At 38.2% G+C, this 24,559-nt stretch overlaps 1 protein-coding gene across 4 annotated transcripts in view; it reads right to left on the reverse strand.

The window, feature by feature from the left end:
- Window positions 1–769: 769 nt before the first annotated feature.
- Window positions 770–24,559, reverse strand: part of Best3 (bestrophin 3) — a 36,862-nt gene continuing 13,072 nt past the window's right edge. For 3 of the 4 annotated variants that reach the window (XM_076853099.1, XM_076853098.1, XM_076853101.1), the window contains 6 exons: window positions 20,445–20,599; window positions 19,085–19,162; window positions 18,826–18,978; window positions 15,542–15,622; window positions 14,141–14,292; window positions 770–1,757 (listed from right to left, as the gene is read on the reverse strand). In XM_076853099.1, coding sequence (XP_076709214.1) covers window positions 845–1,757; window positions 14,141–14,292; window positions 15,542–15,622; window positions 18,826–18,978; window positions 19,085–19,162; window positions 20,445–20,599 — 1,532 coding nt within the window. In that variant the 3' untranslated portion in view covers window positions 770–844. The remainder of the gene's footprint in view (window positions 1,758–14,140; window positions 14,293–15,541; window positions 15,623–18,825; window positions 18,979–19,084; window positions 19,163–20,444; window positions 20,600–24,559) is intronic. The other variant, XM_076853100.1, reaches the window with a different exon arrangement.

Here is a 24,559-nt window from a genome sequence, read left to right on the forward strand (position 1 = left end):
AAAAGAAACAGCAATGGCTTTGAGAGAATGGTCACCATCAACTCCAACACCCCTTCTACAATGAGACTGGAAGAGTGGGAGATCTGTTAACATCATTGATTAATTGGTAGGATGTTTTGCCAGTTCCTCATATTTTGCATACCATGGCAAGAAGCAAGCAAGCAACAGAGCTGGAAAGAGAAAATACTATAAAATATTCTCACCTGTAAAACAGGTGAGTCACTGGAGAAGGAGCAAGACAAGGAAAAGGGAAAGGAAAAAACAGAATAACAGAATAAAAGGGAAAGAAAAAAAGGAAGATTGAAGAGAAATGAAGCTTTCTAACATGGATGGAGCTTAAGAATTGGAAAATGTTAATAATAACAGTTTTAGAAAAGTGGGAGTGAGGTCAATGGAAAGCCCCAAAATATTGTAAATACAAAAGAGCCTTTGGCATTCTGATCCATCTCCCGTCTTTATGGTTAAAGAAAAGAAGGAAAAAAGGAAGAAAAGAAAGAAAGAAAAAAGAAAGAGAGAATCTGTCTTGGATTTTGTATCTAGGGGATTGGACTATGATCTATAAGTCCCTTTCCAAAGATAATAATCTGTGAATTTCTAAGTCATATATATTTATACAAGACTCCTTATTGGTTAGGATAATTCAACATGGTGTGCATAACTTCCATGATAGCCATTTGGGGATGATGTTTTATTTTCATGGTTTTCAAAAAGGATCCTAATGCCCTTCAATGTTCTAAGTAGCTTATTGTGTGATGAAAAAAAAAAAAAAAAAAAAAAAGGCAAGCCCCTTGGGTATTCTGGGACTAATGCTGAGCTTTTGGTAAAGTACGAATCTAGGCTAGGACTAGGTCCTAGAACTTTGTGGCATTCCCCCCGTTTGCTCGTTGTTAAATTCTAGGATATCGGTTTCCTGGGTGTCCAGGTTTTCCATTAAGTACAGCATATCAGGAGAGACTCCAGAGCCGACCCCATAGTTGGTTCCACTGGTCTCCGAGGACGTTTCCGTGTCGATCAACAGAGCGGGCACGGGGCTCAGGGGATCTGGACCTAGGTTTGCCAGGGAGGTGTGGTTAGACTCGCAGAACTCTGGGAGACTCCACCTTTTGGGGAACCTATCCTCAATTGGGTCTTCCTCGAACAGAAAAAGGTGTCTCTCATCTCTGTCTGGACCAGTCTGAGGACTAGGCCCTAGAGGAGGTGTCCCCTTTTCGGAGGGGGCCAGGAGTCCCGCTGGGTCCTCCTGCTGCCCAGTCCTGCTGGGTTGAACCCCGGTGAACTCTAAGCTCAAGATGGAGGTAGCGGAGTCGTGGTGGTGGCCCTTGTAAGAGGGCTCTGGAGCTTCAGCATCGGTGACCAGTACCTCGGGGACCTGTGGCATTTTGGTGGGGGAGGCCCGCACACTGGACTGCGGGGTCAGGCTCTGCAGAGTGCTGGTCCGGCTGGTCTCCCTGATTGTGGACAGCTCTCCCAGGCTGGAGTGCATCTTGGGACTGCTCTGGAGGGAGTGGGACTGTTTCCGAGTGGGGAAAGCTCTGTGGGGGTTTCTTGAGGGCACGTCCAGCAGGTCGCGAGCTGGGCTGAGCGGGAATAACATGGAGCTGTCGCTGGCCTGCCTCCCAAAGCTCCTCCTCTTGGGGCTGGCAGGGTGCTCGTGGGTACTCAGGAACCGCTTGACTCTCCTGATCACCGAATGCCGTTGGCCGTGCTTCTCATAGTCCCACAGCCACTCCTCTCCAGGATAATCAGACTCAGAGTGCCTGAAACAATGACAGAAGGCATTGGGGGCAGAATCTGACATTAGGAGATGGGTTTGACATTTTTGCATTACAGATTTTGGAGATAGGGAAGGGAGACTTTTAACTTGAGATAGTCTAGCCAAGGTTCTCCAACTGTTTAGTCTGAGGCCCTTTCATTATTTTATCTATCTATCTATCTATCTATCTATCTATCTATTATTTATTTATTTGTTGTTGGGTACTGGGGATTGGACTCAGGGAAACTCGACCACTGAGCCACATCCCCAGCCCTATTTTGTATTTTATTTATGGGCAGGGTCTCACTGAGTTGTCTAGCACCTCACTTTTGCTGAGGCTACCTTTGAACTCAAGATCCTCTTGCCTTAGCCTCCAAAGCTGCTGGGATTACAGGCCTGTGCCACTGCACCAGGCTCTGAGGACCCTTTAAACTTTTAAATATTGAGTACCCCAAAAAGACCTGTTTATTTACGTTATGTCTATTGCTCTTTACTATATCTGAAATTATAACTGAGGAATGTTAAAAACACAAGGATGTAGAACACATGTTCTATTTAGTGGTTAAGTGATGACATCATCACCTGTCTTACAGTTTCTGGAAAAATTCCACTTTATAGTAGCCCCACTCCCTTATCTGTGGAGACATATTCCAGGACCACCAGTGGATGCCTGAAACTGCAGATACTGACCCATACACATACATTGTAATGCTTTTTCCATCTTACCTAAGCACTTGCACACTATGGCAGTAACTTTTGCAATGTGAAGTGTAACAGCAAATCTAGCATGAAATTTCTTTTTCCTTCTTCACAATTTCATAGGTTCAAGATTCATTCTTATTGTAGATTTTAGAAACCTTATCATAAATCAAAAACTTTTACCTTTCACTTAAAGGATGTACTTGGCAGTTTCTCTTTGGCATATCCAATTGCCAACATCTCTATTCTTGTGTTCTGTGATCATTATTAAGTAAAATAAGAGTTACTTGAACACAATTACTGTAGTAGATACTGTACTATCTGATAACTGAGTTGGCTAATCTGTGACTAAAGGCAGGGACCACATACTGCTTGGATGGACAGGCTGGACAAAGGGATGAACGTCCCAGGAAAATTGGTGTGTGGTGCTCAGAGTGGCATGCAATTTAAATTCTATAAATTGTCTATTTCTGGAATTTTCCATTTAATATTTTTGGACTACAGTTGACTGTGGGAAATTGAAACCTCAGAAAGTGAAATGGTGAATAAGTAGGGATTTCTATACACTTATGAAAGACTGAGAATGAGAAAAGGCAGATAACTTTTTTTTTTTGAGTGCGGGGAGAACGGTTACCAGGGATTAACTCAGTGGCATTCAACCAACGAGCCACATCCCCAGCCTTACTTTGTATTTTATTTAGAGACAGGGTTTCACTAAGTTGCTTAGTGCCTCGCTTTTTGCTAAGGCTGGCTTTGAACTTGCGAACCTCCTGCTTCAGCCTCCCAAGCTGCTGGGATTACAGGTGTGTGCCACCGTGCCTGGCTGGAAAATAACATTTTAGTGTTATTATGAAAATAGTTTTGACCTTAAGGACACCTTAAAAAGGTCTTGGTGAGGCTCGGGTTGTGGCTCAGTGGTAGAGCGCTCGCCTAGCATGTGTGAAGTGCTGGGTTCAATCCTCAGTACCACATAAAATAAATAAATAAAATAAAGGTATTGTGTCCATCTTAAAAAAATGTATATGTGTGTATATATATATATATATATATATATATATATATATATTTACAAACCTTCAAAAGTAGAGTAGAAAAAGAAATATATATATATATATATATATATATATATATATATATATAGAGAGAGAGAGAGAGAGAGAGAGAGAGAGAGAGGTGTGTCTTGGTGATCCCTAGGTGTCCCCAGAATATACTTTGAGAATCACTGATCTAGAGACTTGAATCTATATTGCATAGATATATTTTAAATAAGGTCATGTTTCCCCAGGACCCATAAAACATACCAAAATAATGAATCATAGCCAAATTCAAGAGAGTAAAATTAAGAGCTGACATTCATTTAATTATCACAATAATCATGTGAGTTGTTATTGTTATTCACATTTTACAGAGGAGGAAACTGAGGCCCAGAGAGATTCATTAATGCTAACAGCCAGCAAGAGTCAAACAAGAAGTCTGACTCCAAAGCTTTTGTTCCTATTTGATGAAAAGCCTGCCACACAGATGTCAAGGCATGAGCCAGAGCCCAGGGCAGTCCTTTCCCAAAAGTAATCCATAAACATTTCTGGTGAAGGCTTTGCATTTCTGTCTGTTCAGCAAGGAAAAGTGTGGAAAGAAGCTCTTTATCAAGGTGATTGTGATTAGGTCCTTCTTTGGAGTGAGTTTGATGGTTTTTCTATGGTCAAGAATTTCTTGTTGAATTTTTAACATTTTAAAAAATAAAACAAACAATCCTACCATTCTTGGTCATGTTCGAGGCTGAAATAAAATGAGTAATTGAGATAATGATAAGCCTGTTTGGTACTACGGTCTGCTCCTGTCTTGGATTACATGGTTGTCTCACATCTCTGTGTGCATTTTTAGTCTTAGTGGGGCTCAAGGAACTACTTAAATCCTTGCCCTTAAAAGACAAATACTCATGCTGTCTCTGGGATCAACAGTAATCATGCTGTCCCAGTCCAGTGTTGGTATAGACAAGATGCTTTATGCCAGCTACATTTTATGTGACGTAACAGAAAAATATGCCATGGTATAATGTAGGTATAACCTGAAAGGGCAAAAGAAGCAACCAAAGAAAATGTATTCCCTGTGTTTATGAATAAAAGATGGATGATTGAGATGATTAGCAGGATAAGTGTCCTGGGATGGTGTTCGATTACAGCCTCGTGCTGTTACTCTAAAGCCCCAGCAGCACTCTTGGCTACCAGATAGCCTCCTGACCCATCCTCTGCTGTGCAGATGCAGATTCTGTTACAGCGACTTGGGAAACGCAGACTCATGCTTCAGTGGCCCCAGTGACACTATTCGTTGGATTTCATTAGGTCACATCTCCAGTCACACTTCTCAGGAGTCCATTTAGCTTTGGAGGACATCAGAGGAGGGACAGCACAGTTGGTTATGAAGATTGCCACATTGGATGTGCTCTGGGATTTGAGGTCAAGCTGGCAATCTCTCTTTATAGGACACACATCTGTCCTCCATTTGGGATCTTGACTACTTATTTGGGATTTATTTTCCTTAACTACTTCTTGTTTTTAAATTTAGGACAATCATATTTATTTTTTTTTCAAATATTTATTTTTTGGTTAGACACAATGCCTTTGTTTATTTATTTTATGTGGTGTTGAGGATTGAACCCAGGGCCTCGAGCATGCTAGGCGAGTGCTGTACAGCTGAGCCAAAACCCAAGCCCAAGCATAATGTTTATACATAATGTTATGAGTTGGAGATTAAGTAATTGGAATATAAGACAGATAAATATACTAATTACACCAGTCCATCTGAGCCAAAACCCCAGCAAAGTGGTCTCTCAAGCACAGCAGACAGTGTTCTATGTTAAATTGGTGGGGAAACAGAGCAGTACTACTTTTATTCTTGACTGTGATCCTTAAACATTTTCTATGCCTTATGATACATATTGGCACCAGTCTCTCTAGTCACACTTGCCAAGAATCCAGAGTCTGTTGAAGATCTAAAATGGGTGGCAAGCAGAGTAGTGAAAACAATGTTTATACTGGGCCTAGATACAAGATTCCAATGTCTGCAGGTGATGGGAGTTCTGTTGCTTTTGAGATAACATTCATGAATTCCTCCAATCTGTGTATACTTTGGGCTATCTCCCTTGCTAGGGTGTAGGCACATGATCCAGACTGGGTTTAGATCAAGTGCACCCATCATAGATCCAGTTACTCAGGAGGCTGAGGCAGGAGGATCACTTGAGCTCAGGAGTTTGAGGTCAGCCTCAACACATATGGCAATTCCACAGCTAACATCATACTGAGGTAAAGGGGAATATTTTTTCCTATAAGATCAGGAACAAGACAAGGTTGTCCACTCTTACTGGAGCAGTGGTCCACTTTGTGCTTTGAACATAGCCCTTCCATGTTTATTTTTTAATTATAGGTGGACACAATATTTTATTTTATGAGGTGCTGAGGATTGAACCCAGTGCTTCATGCATGCTAGGCAAGTGATCTACCTCTGAGCCACAACCTCAGTCCTTCCTTAACTACTTTGACACAATCTTCTAGGAAAAATAATTTATATTATTACTACTTCAAAACTTTGTGACTCAAAAGGAAAAAACTTTCAAATTGGTATAGTGGATATGTACATTCAACTACAGTGAGAGAAATACTTTCCTAATTCATAGACTGAAGAAAAACCAAATGCAATGGACAAACGGCAAAGAGGCTAGTGTTCTCGCTAATGATCTACTGATTGACATGGGGTAGACCTTCTAGGGAAACCCTCTTGCACCTTCCTGCCTCAGGAGAGTGTGCTGTGGATGCATGATATTTATCTGCTTATTTCACCCCCCCCAATTTATTGATCATCTACATCAACAATTTGTTGCACTAGATGCCTAGTGTGCTAGATACTAGATAATTATAATTTAAAAGGAGGCAGAAGGCATGCATATGAATTACATCTGGGGCAAAGTAAGTTTTTGAGCTGGACTTTGCCACTGAATCAGAATAGGATAAATGGAGAAGGAAGGACAGGGGACCAGGTGGAAGTGATGATGAGCAAATAAGGCAGGAATTAGGGTATTAGTAAGGAAGAAGAAAAAAAAAAAGAAGTTTTTTGAGACACAGAGGACAGTATCAAGCATAGGCTGGAAAGATTGTCCTGGAGTGTGTTATGAAGAGCCATATGCCAGGCCGATGGATTTGGACTTTCTTCCAGAGGCAGTGGGTGGCCACAGATTGTCTTGGAGAATGGAGGGTACAGAGTTGCATGGTATTAGTGTCCAAACTGTAAAGGCTACATGAAAAGCATGTAGCTTGATTAATGCTTAGGATAATAAATACGACTTGAAAACTTTCTATACTTTTAGTCTGGGTCTTTGGAAGAACACCTGGTGTCCAATGTATCTCAAGAAGTGACAAGTGGTGTCCTTCAGGTATTTATGCCATGTGAGAGCAATAGTCAAACTCTCCAGCATGATGACCAAAGGACCTTTCTTTTTAATACTTCCGTGTAAGATCTCTAACACATCATGCCCACCTCCTAATTTTTCTAGAAGTTATGATTTTCACTATAACTGTGGTTGATAACAAAATGGTTTAAAGCTTAGAGCACATAATAGAATACTTTGAAAGAATCTTTATTTCATTAGGCATGGTGGCACATGCCTGTAATCCCAGCTATTTTGGAGTCTGAGGTTGGAGGATAGCAAGTAAGAGAAAACTCAGTGAGACCCTGTCTCAAAAATAAAAAGGGTTTGGGATGTAGCTCAGTGGCAAAGTGCCCCTGGGTTAAATCCTCAGTACTTGGCTGGGAGTCAGGGGCAGTCTTCATTTCCCATTTGAGGGGCTTGGGTGTGTCTTTTAGGTTTTTTTTTATACTTTCTGCTCATTCTTATTTGATTTAAAAATGTACCCTTAGTTTATATAAAGGTTAGTTCAATTCTGAGATCCAAATATAATTCCATTTAAACAACTATAGCAGAAACATTATATGATGGAATGTAAGCACCCTCATTATATTACTATATACTATAGATGGTCAGCTAAAAAGGCGAGGTTTTATGTTTTGGAACTCATTTGGATTGAGATAGGTAGGTAATTAGAGATAGAAGGACATAAATGGAAAATGCCTCGCCATTGTGTTTCAGAGATGGAATAGGAAAATTGTCTCTGGTGAGACAGAAAGATTCATTTTGAGAGCTTAGAGAGCCAGAATCACTGTTACCCTGGCTGACACTAACTGTGTAACCTTTGGAGACTCATGTAACCTCTCTGTGACTTAGTATTATAGTTTGTAAACTGGTGATCATCGTACTTTGTTTGCCTTTCAGGTTGTTTGGGAGTTTAAAGAGGGTAACCTCTGCCAAAAAGCTTTGGACAGTAGAAGATATAAAGAGGACTCTTGTCAATGACTGGCAAACTTTCAGAAGTGGTTTTTAAATCATTATTGACTTCTTGCAGGGTTGAAGGAAATGACAGTGTCTGCCTGAAGGTCACTCCGTTTTCTCCCATTAGAGTGTCCTTTAGCCAGGTGTGGTGGTGCGTATCTGTAACCCCATGACTCAGGAGGCCTAGGCCAGAGAATCACAAGTTTGAGACCAGCCTGAGCAACTTAATGAGGCTCTGTCTCAAAGTAAAAAATAAGAAAGGGCTGGAGATGTAGCTCAGTGACAGAGCACCCTTGTGTTCAATCCTCAGTGCAAAAAAAAAAAAAAAAAAAAAATCACTATACATTTAAAATCTTATAAGGGATGGCTTAACAGCAATTTCATAGTAAGTTGGGGGCCCTGGGTAAATGGAGAGGAATATAAGGACTGGCAGAAGCTGAGATATTTGAGGAAAGGAAGATAGGGTTGACTAAATAGTGGACCTTCACCACTTGCCAGACATTGCCAACCCTGTTGTGTACATTTATTGTACACTGTAAATCATCACTTCAGACATACAGGACACATGAGAATAAGAAAGGCTGTGTAATATATTGGGCTGTTTTTGAAAAGGAGGAGAAGAGTCAGAGAAGGAGAGAAAGAAATGGTAATGTTAAGCCAGTCAGACTTGTTGCTTAGAGTTGGGTCTAGGAGGGACAGTGTGCATTATTTTTACAGGACAGATAGATGTCTAGATTGTATTTTTTCCCCCCCTGATGTTTAAGGAAAAACTCAAACCCAGCATTTCAAAATACACACTGAGCTCCCAATAAAACCATCATCCCCACAGACCCCCTTGCCAGTGACAAACAGCTGAAGGCATAAGCAGCAGAGGTTTAGTGAAGGGCTCTTTAAGAAGTTTGGGCTGGTCAGGGTGCAGGAAATTTCCCACTGCAGAGATTGGCTCCTGAGGATATTCAGCACACTTCCACACTTCTTGGTGTGTGTCAGATACAGAAAGACCAAAATAGTACTGATGACTTAGAGAGTTAATGCATTTGTTTAGAGATTTTTTTTTTTTAGTTGTAGATGATCATAATACGTTTATTTTACATGTTTATTTTTATGCGGTTCCGGGAATCAAACCCAATGCCTCACACATGCTAGGCAAGCTCTCTACTGCTAAATCACAACCCCAGCCCTCAAAATGAGCCTTTTGCAAAGCAACTTCCTTTTCTCTAGTGTGATTAGGTAAATATAGAGCTTCAAAAAGATTGAAGGTTTGATGAAACCTTATGATGCTTGCCTTTCTTTTTCTACTTTACTTTTGAAGGTTTGTTTTGACAATTTAAATTCAAACAATAATATTGAGGTCATTTTAAAAAAAGTGAAATGAGGAATTTAGAAAAAAGATATTTAATATGGTGAGTTCTCATATCAGGTTTATTATTTTAAAATTGCTAGTGTACTTAAAATTGTGCAACTACATTAGAGAGAGAGCTGATAATTTTTGCCTGAGAATCTATCTGGGCAGAGACACAGGCAGAGGAGCATTTAAACATGGGCAAAGCAAAATGTACTTTTCAAACCATTAGAGGTGAGCACTGTTATTTTTGACCTTCTGTAGTGCAGAATCACCATCAAAGCTGTTCTCTAGTATTTATCAAATGGTCCAGGTGAGGTGCTGAGGATCAACCCAGTGCCTCACGCATGCAAGGCAAGAGCTTTACCACTAAGCTATAACCCCAGCCCCCAATTGTGCTTTTGAAAAGGCATATTTAGCTTCATGCTACCACCTTGGTTTTACTGTTCTGGCCCTTGCTGACTGACAAACAAAGAAAAGTGGAGGTTTACTTACCCTCACCCTAATACTATTATATTCTATGCTAGTTTCATTAGAAAATGAAATAAAGCTATGTTCACCTCTGATTCCATTTAAAAAGTAAAAACTGAGCACCAGTGGTGACCCCAGATCAGCCTGGGAAAGACTCAGAGGAGTTCTACAATTGTGAGCCGAGTGCACATTCCTCTCTTTGGAAGGTGTCTCCTTCCTTTTTGGTGTGTTAAGGGTAAAAAAACCAAATCAATTTTCTAAGAATACATTTTTGTTGAAGCTGGTGATTCAGAATTTGAGATATTTTTAGTAGTTTATAACACAATCTTTCACTAATATATATCAGACTGTATTTTCTTATAAAGCTAAAATGTTTTAATATAGTTGGCTAAGAAAGGATTACTGAAGAAAAAAATCAACCTAAAAGTATATTAAACCAAATTTTAATATGATCTTTGCTTGCTGCAACATATATATTCATATATTTAAACCAATATCACCTACGGTACAATTCTAAAAACTCTGTGTACCCTAGGTACATCTATGTATAATTACATGAAAGTAATTATACTACTGCTACATATGCTTAGAAGTTTGGGAATAAGCAGATAAGTAAATGATGTTATTTCCAATAGAGTTGTTATAGTTTTACAATAACAAGTAAGTTTTAAATAAATTCTTCAACTCCTAACTAGAAGGAACTCTTAAAATTTTGAATATTTCTTCTTTTTACTAACTAAGTGGATCCTTAATTGACCTCAAGGAGCCCTTCCATAAGATTACTGTAAATGTGAGGAGGTTTTGATATATATTTGAGTAGTGATTGAAAAGTTCAATAAAGCAATGTTCTTTAAATGGGATTGTAGTAAACAGACAGTTTACAGGCTTGAGCATGCTTTTAGATTAATAGGCAGTTAGTTACAGCAAGCACTCAGGACACACTTGAGTGATCCATTTCATAAACACCTCCCGCTGTCTTTTCTAGGATTTGGAATCCTCTGTTGTTATGGATGGAGAGTTTGTTGGTGTTCTTCTAATGCTTTTTAGGGATTATTGCTCCTTTACTGTTGGCTGTTTTGAATTTCAAGACAGGATTAAAGGGAGTTATGAGAATTCAGGTCTTTAATTTCCATGTACTCTATTTCTCAATGTTGTGTTAATGAGTAATTGCTAGTAAATAAAAAACTGTATGAATTTTGAAGTGACTTATGATGATCTGGATTAGGTCAGGATCTTTTTTTTTTTTTACTGTATTTTTTTTTAGCAATGATGGCTGAGGCTGGCCTGGGACTTGTGATCCTCCTGCCTCAGCCTCTAGAGTTGCTGGGATTATAGGCCTGTACCACCATGCCCAGCAAGAGATGCTTTTTCCTGTTCTTTCATTTTTTTTTAAGTCTATCTGTAGCATCTGGCATAAAACTTACCACAGAGTAGAACTCTGAAAAACAATTGAAGGTATGAGCAAAAACATATTTTAAATTTGTAATTAAGATTAGAAAAAGGGGGGGGCATAACTTTATTTCAGTTACATATATCTATTAAATATATAGAAAATAGTGCCATGCTTTGAACATGTTCTTAATATTGAGAACAAAGGAATTTCCTTTTTAAGTAGAAATGGATAGTGTGCTGAATATGAAAATCACTTCTGAGTGTGCTGAATATGAGGCAGACTAACTTCTCAGGTTGCCCTTGGATAGTACTTTTGCTAGATTTTTGAAGGGCATTGCCTTGATTTTAGAATTTTTGGGTCATGGGAATTGTGACTACAAATCTGAAGTGTTGATATAAAAAGATAAAGGGACTTTGATTTCTGAATTAAGTATGATGGGAATATATACTCTAAACAGAATAATAAAATAAAAATTTATTCATCCAAAAATAAAAAAGAAGCAGGGGTGTTTTATATGCTTATCAAGCATGAACATATAACCAGCCTTGGCTAATGAGTTGTGCCTCCCTATCAGTAGTGGTTAGTTTGGGAATAGATATGTTAGCCAAACCCAGTAATCACAGCAAATTCAGTACTGCAGCTTTAAGAGTTGGAAGGAGTTGTGCCCTTTGCACAGGATCTGCTGAACCACAAGCTTGGAACTGCTGGCTACTATTTTGCTGTTTTGCCCCCTGAAGGGAAGAACCTGCCTGAGAACTGAGCCAGAGGAGAGAAATGCACAGTTGAAAGACAGGAGTGGTCAGCTGGGTTACATTAGGGAGCCTCTGCATCCAGCTTTTTTTTTTTTTTTTTTTTTTTTTTACTGTATTTTATTTTATTATTTTTTTTTTAGCAATGCCCAAAGCGAGCCTGGCCTCAGCGTATGACCCCCCAAAACCCCTTTTTGCTTTTAAGTTAGTTTAAGGTTGGTTTTACTGTCACAGGTGATGAGAAAGTTTTCTTGAGTACTCGAATCATGGATCCAAAAGGCCTTTCTGGGAATGCTTGGCTTTTCCTACTTGTGCTCCTGCAGGGCTTTCTCTGGAGTGTGAGCCTCCCATTTTATGTTCCTCATTCATAGAAAAATCAAGACCAACCGAGCTTTTGCCTAACTGCTTCTTTGGTCAGTTGGTTCTAGCAGAGTTCTGCTAGGCATCTCATACAAAACCTCTTCACAGACCCTGGCCTTCACCTGGGCTCTTCCCTGTCATCCTGGTAAACAGACCTATCTCATAGCTAATGTATTTTTGCTGCAGTCTTAATGTATCTCCTGGTTCTGTCTCAACTGTTTTATTTTCTGTCCCAGATTTCCAGGTTACTTTAATATGAAAAAGCTTAGGTTTATTCAATCTTTCTATGCCTAAGTTTGAAATCAACAAATAAAAGACCTGAATAGCTGATAATAATAATGCTCTATGGTTATATTAGATTGTTTTATGTTTATAATATCGTTTAATCATCCCTTTAATTTACAATTCTTAATTTACAATTAAGAAATTATAAATCTGTAATGTTGTGTTTCTGTGTTTACAAACAGGAGAAACATGTATTTAAATATTTTCTTTGCTATTATTTTGGGAAGCGGTTACTTGGGATTGAATCCAAGGGCACTTTGTCACTGAGCTACATCCTGGCTTTTTTTTTTTTTTTTTTTTTTTCAATTTTGAGACAGGATCTCCCTTAATTGCTTGGGGCCTCACCAGGTCGCTGAGGTTGGCCTTGACCTTGTGATTCTCCTGTCTCAGCCTCCTGAGTTGCTGGGATTACAGGCATGTCCCTAATGCCCCCTATTTTAATATTTTCTAAAGAACATGGATATTTAGTTAGGCATTGGAAATTATAATGATTAGTATAAATACATAGACCAAAATAAAAATCTTGAGATCCCTCAAAGTCATTTTAAACATTATATAAAATCAACTTAATGGACATTAGAAATGGAACATAGGGTGTCTAAATAGAATCATTACAATGATTCCCTGATTTTATCAATGGTGTTGGTCTCCCTTCTTTTACAAGTTAGATCTTTAAATATTTTTGCATTCAGCAGTTGTGGGAGTAGGGGGAAGGATAAAGCATGCTTAATTATTTAAAAACAAATTCAGAGAAAAAACATCTCTTATTAATTTTCAAAATTGAGAAAGTTGCCAGATGTCCATGAAGCTCTGCCACTGCAAAAGGAATTACATAGGTTGTCAAGTGTCAGCAACAGGAAATTGCTACTCACAGACTGAGAAATAAGCTGGGCTAAGGATAAGCAACCTGGCCTGGAAGGACCCTGGATGAAAAGGTTCAGTCTTAAAAGGCCATCTAGAAGCAGAAGCAAGTATAGCCTGGCATGGGCAACCTTCTTTGAGGTGTACTTGGAGGACACCAAGGCAAATCTCCTAATTCCTAAATCACTTTCCTCATTTGCTACCACTCCTGAAATTCTACTCTGTCACCCTTTGCTTTGGATTCTCAAGCAGACCCCTTTGGAAAAGCATCATTATTTTTGAAGATTAGACATTTGGCTAAGAATGACACTTTACAGGGGTAGGACAGAAGCTAGATATCCTGTAAGTAGGGAAACAAGAAGCAGGACCCTGAGCGAGCAAAGGTGGTTACTTTGGCAACTAGACATGAATCTGCTCCACAATCTGCTTAGATTGACTTCAGGGAACAGTCAAAGTTTTGCCATGAAAAGTCCATTAAAGTTTTCCCTTTTTACAGTTTTTTTTTTTTTGAGTGGGGGGGCAGGGGGTTATTACTTTCTAAATTTTCTATGCTTACTTTAAGTTACTTAGAAACTGGCATCTGCTGTTAGCAAATATATATAAAATCCCCTTCCCCATTCACACATTTCTCCAAAATCAAATTTAATAAACTTATTCTAGAGCTGTGCATGAATCACTTCAGGCTTCAACCTGTTTATTTAAGGCTCATGGTACATAAGGATAGAGACTGACTTGTCTATTGAGCATGGTTAGAAAAGAAAAAAGCGCCCCCCCCCCAATGTCAAAAGATCAGTGATCACATTATTTTTTAAATACTGAAGATTTAAAAAAAAACCACACACACACTTACCCCATTTGGATTGTTGACCCTAGAAATGAGGGTATGCAGTAGTCAGCTGCTGCCAGTGTGTATGGTGGTCGAGCAGCAGAATCGTCCCAGTAAATGTCCTTCTTCATCTTGGGTAAGCTCATATGCATTTCATCCACAGCTAAAAGAGAGACCTAAAATCATCGTCATATTGTTAGGCCAGATCAGATGTGAATTATATAAAAAAAGAGAAGAATTTTCAGTAGGGGGACTGGAGTTTGAGAGCAACAGGACATAGTCCAAATGAATGGATGCACAGATGCCTACAGCATATATTTGCTGCAACCTGGGCTACTGCAGAGTTGCACCTGTTGTTCACTACTGGAGAACACTGGTCAGTGGTATAAGTGAGGCTGTCAAGCTGCCCACGCTCTGTCCTTATGCCACAGGATGGAACTGCATCTCACCTGGAGGGAGGCAAAGCACCTTTTCCTTCTTTGTTCACAGTTCTGGTATTATCTTAGTGCCTGCCCTGCCAGCAACCACCTAACTCCAGGTAGTGCAGCAAGGTGGAGAGCCTCAGTATTCATTCTGCTAACCCCATAAACACCTTTTTACTTGACATCACTTCTTACAATCCCTGGTTTCTTGTTTTTTTTAGAAAAGCACACCAGCAAGCCTATGCTGTTTGAAGCTATAATCATCTTTCCCCCTGGCTTTGACTGAGTGATACATAAATAAATTACGCTCTCAGAACCAATTCTTGACAGAATGATTCAGGCATTGCACTTCTTCCCCTAACAGACTGACAAAGTAATCTCTGTGAAATGTCTGAACCTGTTTAAAAGCCAAGTTGGGCTTGAAACAAATAGATAAAGTGAAGGCCTTTACTTAGAGAAGAGAATAGTCTGAGGAGAGTTTTGCCTAACATTCCCCTCATGCTGGTTCTTCATGGAAAACTCACTGAGAAGGGGGTCCATTTTATGCATGTCAGGCAGATTTGAGACACAGGCCTGTGTGGTCCAGGCTCCCAGTGTCCAGCTGCTGGACAACTGACTGCTGAGGTCTGTGAGCTGTGAGTTTGGCAAGACACATCAGTTTGTATCTGGATGCTATTTTATGTCACTGTTAATCTCTTTGGGTGCCAATTGAAACAGATAAAAAATGAATTAAAATACTGCTTTGTTCTAGATGGAAGAGGCTGGTTAAAGCTTATAGAGAAACTTATAGAGAAAATTGATTTGAAATTCTACCTAAATTTCACTGGAACTGAGATCCAGGACCTGTGAGGCTCCAAAAGGATAATATACTGCCTAGTCAAACTTTTTAATTTGTGGCTAATGCTCTGAAGTCCAGGGGCCTGCATCCAGAATCTGTTTAAATGAGGAACATCACAGGTGATTTATTGTTAAGGTTTATAAAGGAAAGAAAAATTCTTCTAACCTGTAAATTTCTATCAATGCACCAGTTAGTTTCAAAATCATCATCATCTTCTCCAAAAGGGTTGATAAGCTGCTCAGCCACCTGCAGTTGGAAACACAGAATAAATCTATCATGATACTTGTGAAGACTAAGAACAGAGATTGAAGTTGATTCCTATTTTATTCTCTCCTTCTTTTGTCACTTTCATAATATGAAGCCTAGAGGGGAGTGGGTTGTTCTCCAGACAGATACTTATTAGAATATGAGACTTGATTCTCTAGTCATAAATGATGCTCCTTTGTTTGCAGGATCTCCACATGGATCTGTCTATTCAACTGGTGACAGTGAAGGCCCTATCACAGAGAAGCTTTGTGCTGTTTAGGTGCCCACTCAAACCAGTGCATATTGAAGAGTCATCAACATGTGAGTGGCATATAGCTTGTGCTTTCAAGGAACTTATAAGGGCTAGGATGATAAGACAAAGTTAAACAGCAGAGGAAGACTTAAGTCATAGTTAAAGAAAGTGCAAGGTGATTTCACAATTATTAGACATAACCGCTAAGTGAAAGAGCAGGCTAGTAGTCAGTCATCAAGTTGGAATTTGAGGCTTACTTAGCTTTACCCTAGATTGGCTCTTATCTATCTAGTAAGCTAGATTTCCGGTTGAAAAAGTTTAGGTGGTTTCTTATCACATTTAAAAATGTTTGATAGATATTAAATATTCTTATCATATTCCTGAACTGAATAGCTTTTTTTTTTTTTTTTTAAGATGGGGTCTTCTATGTCGCCTAGGCTAGTCTGAAAACTCCTGCGCTCAAGGGATCCTCCCACCTCAGCTTCCTGAGTGCTGGGGCTACAGGTGTGTGTCACCTTGCCCAGCTTCTATAGCCTCTTGATGAGAGGTTTTAAATGTCTAAAATGACTTGCTTGTCATTTACTTTTTTGAATAATTTACTTTGATTTGTGTGTGTGTGTGTGTGTGTGTGTGTGTGTGTGTGTATGAGAGAGAGAGAAAGAGGTGGGGGGGAGAGAGAGAGAGAGAGAGAGCATGTATGTGTGTTTTTACATTGAATCCTCTACATAGGAAAAACTTACAAGTATATAAAATATTATTTAACTATTCCTTATTATATACTTAAAATATTACATACTTATACTTATTATGTACTTATAAACATATAAAATATACCATTTGATTAGTATCTAGATTTTTACATTCTGAGACCACTGATAGGAGCTTTAGTTACTTAAGTTTTTAGTATTTAAGTCAAACCATTTACAGCAGTTATTTTCAACCTTAGCTATGCACTAAAATTACCTGGGGAGCTCTTAAAAAATAAACAATAATGCCTGAGTCCCTCCCCTCAATATTCTGACTTAACCAGTGTGATGCTGGGCCCAGGAATTGGTACTATGTAAAGCTCCTAGGACATTTTAAAGCATGGGCAGGTTGAGATCCACTTACATAAAGAAGTGTATCTCCCTTGTTCTAAGGGACAGTCCTGGGCAGGGCAGTGTCCTGTGTCAGTAAGTCTCTCAATGACAGCTGTGTCAGAGTCCTTCATTGTGAGTTGTGAGGGTTGCCTGGGGTTTTTCTCAAATTAAATGAGTCACTGCTTATTCTTGAAAATATTTTTGTTATATATAAAATTTCAGTTTTATGGTGTTAGTCCTGTGTATATTATTATAATCTACAGGTATTAAAATGATACCTATGTTTGTGAATTTACAATCTCACAAAAATATGCTTTATTAGAGGCTCCATTTTCAGCAAGTAACTGAGTAATATACTGTATAGAAGGTTCAGATGGTTTTCTACATTTTGGAAAGATTTATAAATATCTGAATTGTCAGGCTAGAACAGCTCTTTAGAAACTGAAATGTAACTCACTGGATTGGGAAAACACACTCTGTTAAGTTTGCTTGTCTCTTAGCAGAGCTATGAATATGCCTTTTCATATTTTTAAAAAATATTTTTAGGCAAAGGATGTTAATATTTTAGAAAGTGCATCAGAAAAAAGGAACCATTAACTGCTTTATGGGCCAGTTGAACACCTTACATGGACATAAAGCAAAGAAGCTCAGCAAAACTCAGGGAAAGAACAACAACAACAATAAACAAAAAATACAAGAATGATTTACCTTTGGGCCACCTGTGTGAATTTTATGTTGATAAAGACAAAGTCTACTTTTTTCTTTAATGGGAAATGAGAGCCATTAACTCTCCTTCTCTTTTTTACTTGTGAGTAAAAATAATTAACAATCACTGTCATCTGGTTAAAAATGTTTTTGCCATTTGTAAAGGACAGCCTTTAGTCCTTGGAGTATAATTTGAAATGCCAACATATTTATTTTTCCTGGGTAAAAGTCAAACTGATGAAAGAAAAGACTTCTGCAGGGAAAAAAAAATCTGCTACAATCTGAAGGCATGACAATGTGGCTGTTTGGAAGGCCAGACATTTGAAAATTCTATTTCATGAGTCATCTTTAAACTGTTGTTAGATTTCAGTTGACTTAATGATACCATTATCTTTGACTTTCTTCCTATCACATGCTTCCCATTTGGACATTCACCAAAGTGATGGAAGAATCAGGCCTCTGGTCCTTACACACATGTACCTGGGGAGGGTTGAGAAGAGCAGCGATAGTGGTAGAGGTGGTGAAACCAATAAAATTCTTAACTGATAATCAGACAAGCTATTTTCACTGCTCTAACCTGTTTTTAAACTCCTGAAAACTCAATGTCATCATTAATCCTGGTGTTTCTGATTTTGATTCCGATGAGTTCTGAGTCTTAGTTCTGGTTTTGAAAATTGGATGCACTTAATGGTGTGGGACAGCTAGTAGGATTTCAAGCAATAATTTACAGAGTTGAACCGAACTAAGATACTACTACACAATTAATGCTTAAATCTGATTGATATCCAAAGCTGCTTCTTTGCCCTTGCTTATTCTTCCTAGTTGCTTATTGTGGTATAAAAATGCAGGCACAGTTATTACTTTAATAACATTATTGTAATCCTAATGGGAACAAATAGACACTAAAAAAATCAATAGCTATAAAAAAGTGTTCTTCTAATCTCTTTACATAACAAACTGCTTCAGACTGCTGCAACACAGTTGAACTACATCTCTGTCATTTTAATCCTTGATGGAAAAGTGATCACATATCTGAGCTGTTACATGTTAAATCTGCCTTTGATTCACTGATTAATAATTTTCTAAAGACTCAGTATAGGAGCAGTGTGGAGTTTGGAACATGATAGATTAAGAGTGGATCTTAGGGCACCAAAACTGATGGCTACCTTGAGCCATCCTGCATAGAAGAAGAATTGTAGGAGAGTAAAGATTGGAATGTAAAGATCTAAGTCATGCCCCGCGTAGCCTTTGGTGGGATCCAAAAACTGGCGTCCAATCAGGCATGCAAAGAAGAAGGTGTAGACAGCAAGAGTGACAACCTGGAATAGAGAGAAACTGGAATGAGAGGACAGTGCTAGCTGCCCACAGGGAGCTAGAGTGCCAAGGTGGGCAAATAGAAAATATCACATGCAAAGTGTTTGATACCTGGGTGTAAACCAGTGGAATCCCAACCCAGTCATAACCAAATAAGAGGCTGCACCAAGAGCGGTATCGATTCATTTCCTAAGCCAGAAACAAAACATGATTTAATATGATGATGAGTATGGTAATAAACATCAACTGGGATTCATAACATGAGCACGTCTTTTCCAAATGGGTTTGTAAAGTGATGGGATTGACTTTGTGGCTCATAAGTTGGCTACCAAGACTACTACAAAAAGAAAGTTCTGAAAATGACAAGCAACGAGCATCACTGAACAATGTGCAAAAAGGGTGAGAACATCTGGACATACATATTCTTTAAAATATTAAAATAAGACAGGACTTTATAGAAATATCCCTTATTCCATAGGATCCATAATTTCCAACACATATATTAGGTGAAAGTGGTGATAAGAAAGCCACCGTTGATATTTAAATTGTAATTTCTGGTTAACAAATTTCAAGGGTATTTTTTCCCCTTCTCATTTAAAAACATGCTTAATATAGATCTTAGAAAAGAGATGCAAATATATCCTAAATCTTCCCCTTGCTACAAATGGAGACTTTTGAATGCTCATATTGATAGAAAAATCCATCTTTTTGTGTCAAAGGAATTGGCATAGAAAGGACTGAGTTTCATTGATTCCTTTCCTCTATTGAACATACATTATTATCTAAGACTGGGATGAAGAGTTCACCTTAATTTGAGAGCTGTTTTTAAGCTATGGACTCCTTTCAGCCTAATCCAAGCAGGAGACAGTTGTGGCACAAATGTATCCAGTTCTTATGTAAATTTGTTCTCAGATGAACTCAGGGCTCTTTTGTGTAGTGAAAATACTGCTTTTTCAGGTGAATAATTGGAACACCTGAAAAGCTAACTTAAGCTTGGGATAGTCCAGTTTTGGGGAAATGGCTTAGGAGGTTTACTTTTCCTCCAGATTTTATCCTAGGGGTGGCAAATGTGCTGTGTGGGCACCAAATCCTTCAGGTCTCTTGGCAGCCCTTGGTTAACGAATCAAGGAACACTTTTGGGTTGAGAGTGTGGTAAGCATTTGCCTACATGTATGAGACCCTGGGTTTGATTCCCAACACTTGGGGGTGGGTAGGGGAGCACTTTTTACAGAACCTATTACAAAGGATTCTGTTGAAACACAGCTTCCAAACAGCCACTAAAAGAATCTGAATTCAACCTGTATACTATCTCTGACCTGTACACTGTAGCTTCTGATACTACCCCAATGTTTCTAATTTCATGGAACCAGGCTTAAACAAAGCAGATTCTTTCTGGTCTGACTTGTTATATCTAGGTTCTTTAGGGGATCTAAGTGGCATTTTTTTAACTTATGGTTTATGATGTACTTACAGTCATCAATGATTGAAGATCAACACTGTCTCTGATTCTACCTTCATCTCGGGCTTTAGTTGCAAGATTACCAAACCAGATGAATGGAACCCAGTATTTCAGATGAGGAGATTTGAGGTGGTCAAATATTTTCCTTTCATCTGCTGTCATAAAACCTTTATGCAAAATAACAATAGTGAGATTATACAAACTTAGCACTTATGCATCAACATATTTTCAGTCTATGATATAAACATATCAAAGGGGCACACTAAAGGAATGTAGAGTACAGGTTCCTGTCTCACATAGCTTATGTTTGTATTAGAGATAAGGAATGTGTGCACGAGAGCATGCATGCACTGGAGCATGCGCACATGCGTGCACACAACACCCAAGTCATATATCAGATAATGCATACTTAAGTGCCAAAACACAGGTTGTCAATCTCTGATAGAGAAGGTGACAAGGAGACAACAAATGTGGACTGGAACATTTGGAGAAGTTTCTTCTTTAGGTTTTGGTTTATTCATCTAAAATTTGGCACAATAATACTTAGAATTGTTAGGACTGAAAGACTACAATGTGGTAGTTTATACAAAACACTTAGTACAGTGTTAAACACATGATTGATGTGACTGTTCCTTTTGACCTCTCCTTTCAAAGTCCTACATAGTCATGTTTTCTTCTATGACACTTTCCCAAATTCTTCCCCTTAAGATTTTTTTCACTGTAAAGTGCCCACATAATTTTCTCTCTTGGCTTGTATTATAGTAATATTGCACATTATGTAATCATACATAAATATTTCAGTATCTTTAGAAAGACAGAGTCCCCATAGTATTTTTCATATACTTTAAACGTGCTTCTATAATTGTGCATATGTGTATAAAATATAGTTTGCTTGAGCTTGCAGTAACCTCTCTGAGCCTCAGTTTTCTCATCTGTGAAAGAGGAATGATAATATCTACTTTACAGGGATATTGTAGAATTGAGATGATGAACATATGTCTGGATGTTTGTTAGCATAATGCTTAGCACATACGTAACACTCAGTGGGTGCTAAGGTATAATATATTATGTCACACTTTAGCTAGCCTTTTCCTTCTCCTCCCTCCTGCACAAGGAAAGAAGAGATTTGATAATAGAAGAGGAATAAGGTAGCAGGTTTCATAAACATTTATTTAATGTCTACTCTATATTGGGGTTTGTTTACACAGAAATGTACTTTATAGTTTATTCCTGTTCTTTTATGTTTTAAAATTTTGACTGAGTAATTCAAATGCTACAGATATCTAAGGGACCAAAGAAATATTAATGGAGAAAGTGAGTCTCAATTTCCCATCCACACACTTTTTTCCCTGGAGGAAATGGTTTATTGTGTATCTTTCCAGGGAGATCTCATGGATTTTCATATAGGCCTGTTTTTTTTTTTTTAATACAAATGGCTGTATATTTTTATAGTTTTATTTTGAAGATTAAAAAATTAATACATAGAAAGTAGCATCATTCTTTTTAATGGCTGCTCTCTCAATTAATAGTAACATTAAATGATAGCTAATTGTATGCAATATAACCTTTTCCCATATATATATATTGTTGATAGACTTTTATTTTATTTATTTATATGTGGTGCTGAGAATCAAATCCAGTGCCTCACACATGCCAGGCAAGTGGGCTACTGCTGAACACCAGCCCCAGCCCTCTATTTCCTTTTGAATAGGTATTTAAATAGTTTTTAGTTTTTTACTACTAAAAATAATACCATATAACTCTCCTTGTGCCTATACCTTGACTTGATTTTTGTCTCAGAAATATAATTTCATTATGAAATTCTGAGAATACCTTCAGATGAAAATCAACTTTTCATCTAATGCAACACATTTCATATCTTTAACTGTTACAAGTCTGATTATTTTTTTAATATAATCATCCCTCCCTACCACATAGTTTTAAGAGGTATTATTACAATAGAAAATATGTCAAAGGAGAAATGAGATATGCCTATTTTGAGTCACCAATGCACAGAATTGTGCAGTTGCATTGATCCTTGACCTGACCTAGGCAAATGCTTTTAGGAGTAAGGTCCACAGACAAATGACTTGATTCTCTGAATCACAAAGGGTACCTATTAAGCATGGAGTGGGCTGGGCGCCACTTGACCTACTAAAGCACACTCAGTATAGCAGGAGTTCTCAACCTAGGTTGGCACATTAGAATTATGTGGATACTTTTAGAACATACCAATGTCTTTTCTCAGAGATTCTAATTTTATTCTCAGAGATTCTGATTTAAATGGTCTAGGCTGAGGTCAGGTATCAGCATTCTTTTGAGTCTTTCTGGGTAATTAATGGAATTGGATCTTGGCAGTTATATGTTTACCAAGCTCTGCAGGAAATTCTGATATTCAGCAATGTTTGAAAATCACTGTCCTAACAAATGAAGTTTCTGTTTATTCAGTATTTGGAATAAACAGAGTTATAATTACAAAGACAATATTTACCAACAGAAGACAAGTTTAAGATTACACTCAAGTTATTCAGATTACCTTAGGAACATTCTGCCAATGCCTGGAAATTAGTACTCTCTCTGGAGGTAAAAATGAAAATAAGCTTGGAAATTCTTTTCTTTCTTAGTGCAGCTCAAAGTTGTTACATGATCCAGATAATCTACTTTTTTTTTTTTTTTTTTTTTTAAGACTTGCAGAGCATGATTAAATGTTATTACAAGAGGTTAACAGCTAAATTTGACTGTCTTGGCTTAATGCTTTCTTTCTTTCTTTCTTTTTTTTTTTTTTGTGGTGCTGGGTTTTGAACCCAGGGCCTCATAAATACTAGGAAGTCACTCTACCAATAAGCTACACCCCAATTTTTTAAAAAAATTTCATTTTGAGAGGCAGGATCTTGCTAAGTTGTTCAGGCAGGTCTTGAACTTGTGATCCCCCTGCCTCAGCCTCCTGAGTAGCTGGGGTTAATAGGCATGCATACCACACCTGGCCTGGCTTTATGTTGAAAGACTTGCTGCAGCGGTTCTTCCTTTAACTGGAAGCCTATTCTCAGATATTCTATATCAATTTTCTAACAGATATATTCTTAGGATTTATAGTTTAATTTTCAAAAATGACCCTGCTTGTATGTTGGTTGCAATCTCTGTAATTTGACCAAAGAATTACTTTGTCTCTAGTTATTTTTTATTCAGGAGTATGGATCAAATTGTGCAAGCAAGCCCTTTCTTGGCTTCTAAGCATTAGGCAAATATGCAGAGTGAGGGTTTATTTAGTGCAAACAATAAGGCAAGAGTTAGGCCCTTCTCTCAATGTAGGACATCGGTTGATTGGAAGGGGTCATGTAGAGAGAAGAAAGCTAATGGTTTTGTTTTTGGCCTAAATTCTTGATTACTGAGAAAAATAGATCATGAATCAGATGTTAATGTATTGCTCAAGAGTACGCAGGAAGAATTTGGTCATTCCCTGAAGGGTCAAACATCTTATCTAAAGTAATTTCATCTTTGGAAATCAAATTGTTGGTCAGTTGAAAAAAGTCTCTAGATTGTCAAATCCATTCAAAGAACATTTGTTATGAACTGTAATGATATTTTCATCAGCACTTGAAGTCAATTAAACCAGAGACCAATGCTTTTTTTCCCCCAGAACAGGGCCATTATCCAAGGCTGTTTAATTGCAGTTATCGATGTGCTACAGTTTGACAGCATGATCAGTTGGCTGGTCTCCCACCACCCTGTCTCCTTCACATGTCTGTCTCCATGCCATGCTTCCTCAGGCCCTATCCATAGCCCTGGCTGGCATCGCTATTTTATCCTGCTGCTGCACATGCCTAGATTTCTCTTGGTAGCTCTTTTCTTTCTGGCTAGCTCAGCTCTGCTCAGTGATTTTTCATGTTGTCTATCCCCCCAAAACCTCTAATATTTCTAACCACAGTAAAATATTTATATCTGTGAATGTAGGTATATGTTTGCATTGACTTGCAACTTGTGATTTTATGGAGCAGGATCTGCTTGCTACTTTAAGGCAAATTTTATTGCCCTCAAGGCAGAAGACTAATTAAATACATTGACAAACAACATTCCAGTCATCATAGATTTTGTCTGCTGTACACTTGGCCTATTTTTCCTTGGTTGAA

The sequence above is a fragment of the Callospermophilus lateralis genome, chromosome 4 (assembly GCF_048772815.1).
Source record: "Callospermophilus lateralis isolate mCalLat2 chromosome 4, mCalLat2.hap1, whole genome shotgun sequence".
In the NCBI taxonomy this organism is placed as follows: Eukaryota; Metazoa; Chordata; class Mammalia; order Rodentia; family Sciuridae; genus Callospermophilus; species Callospermophilus lateralis.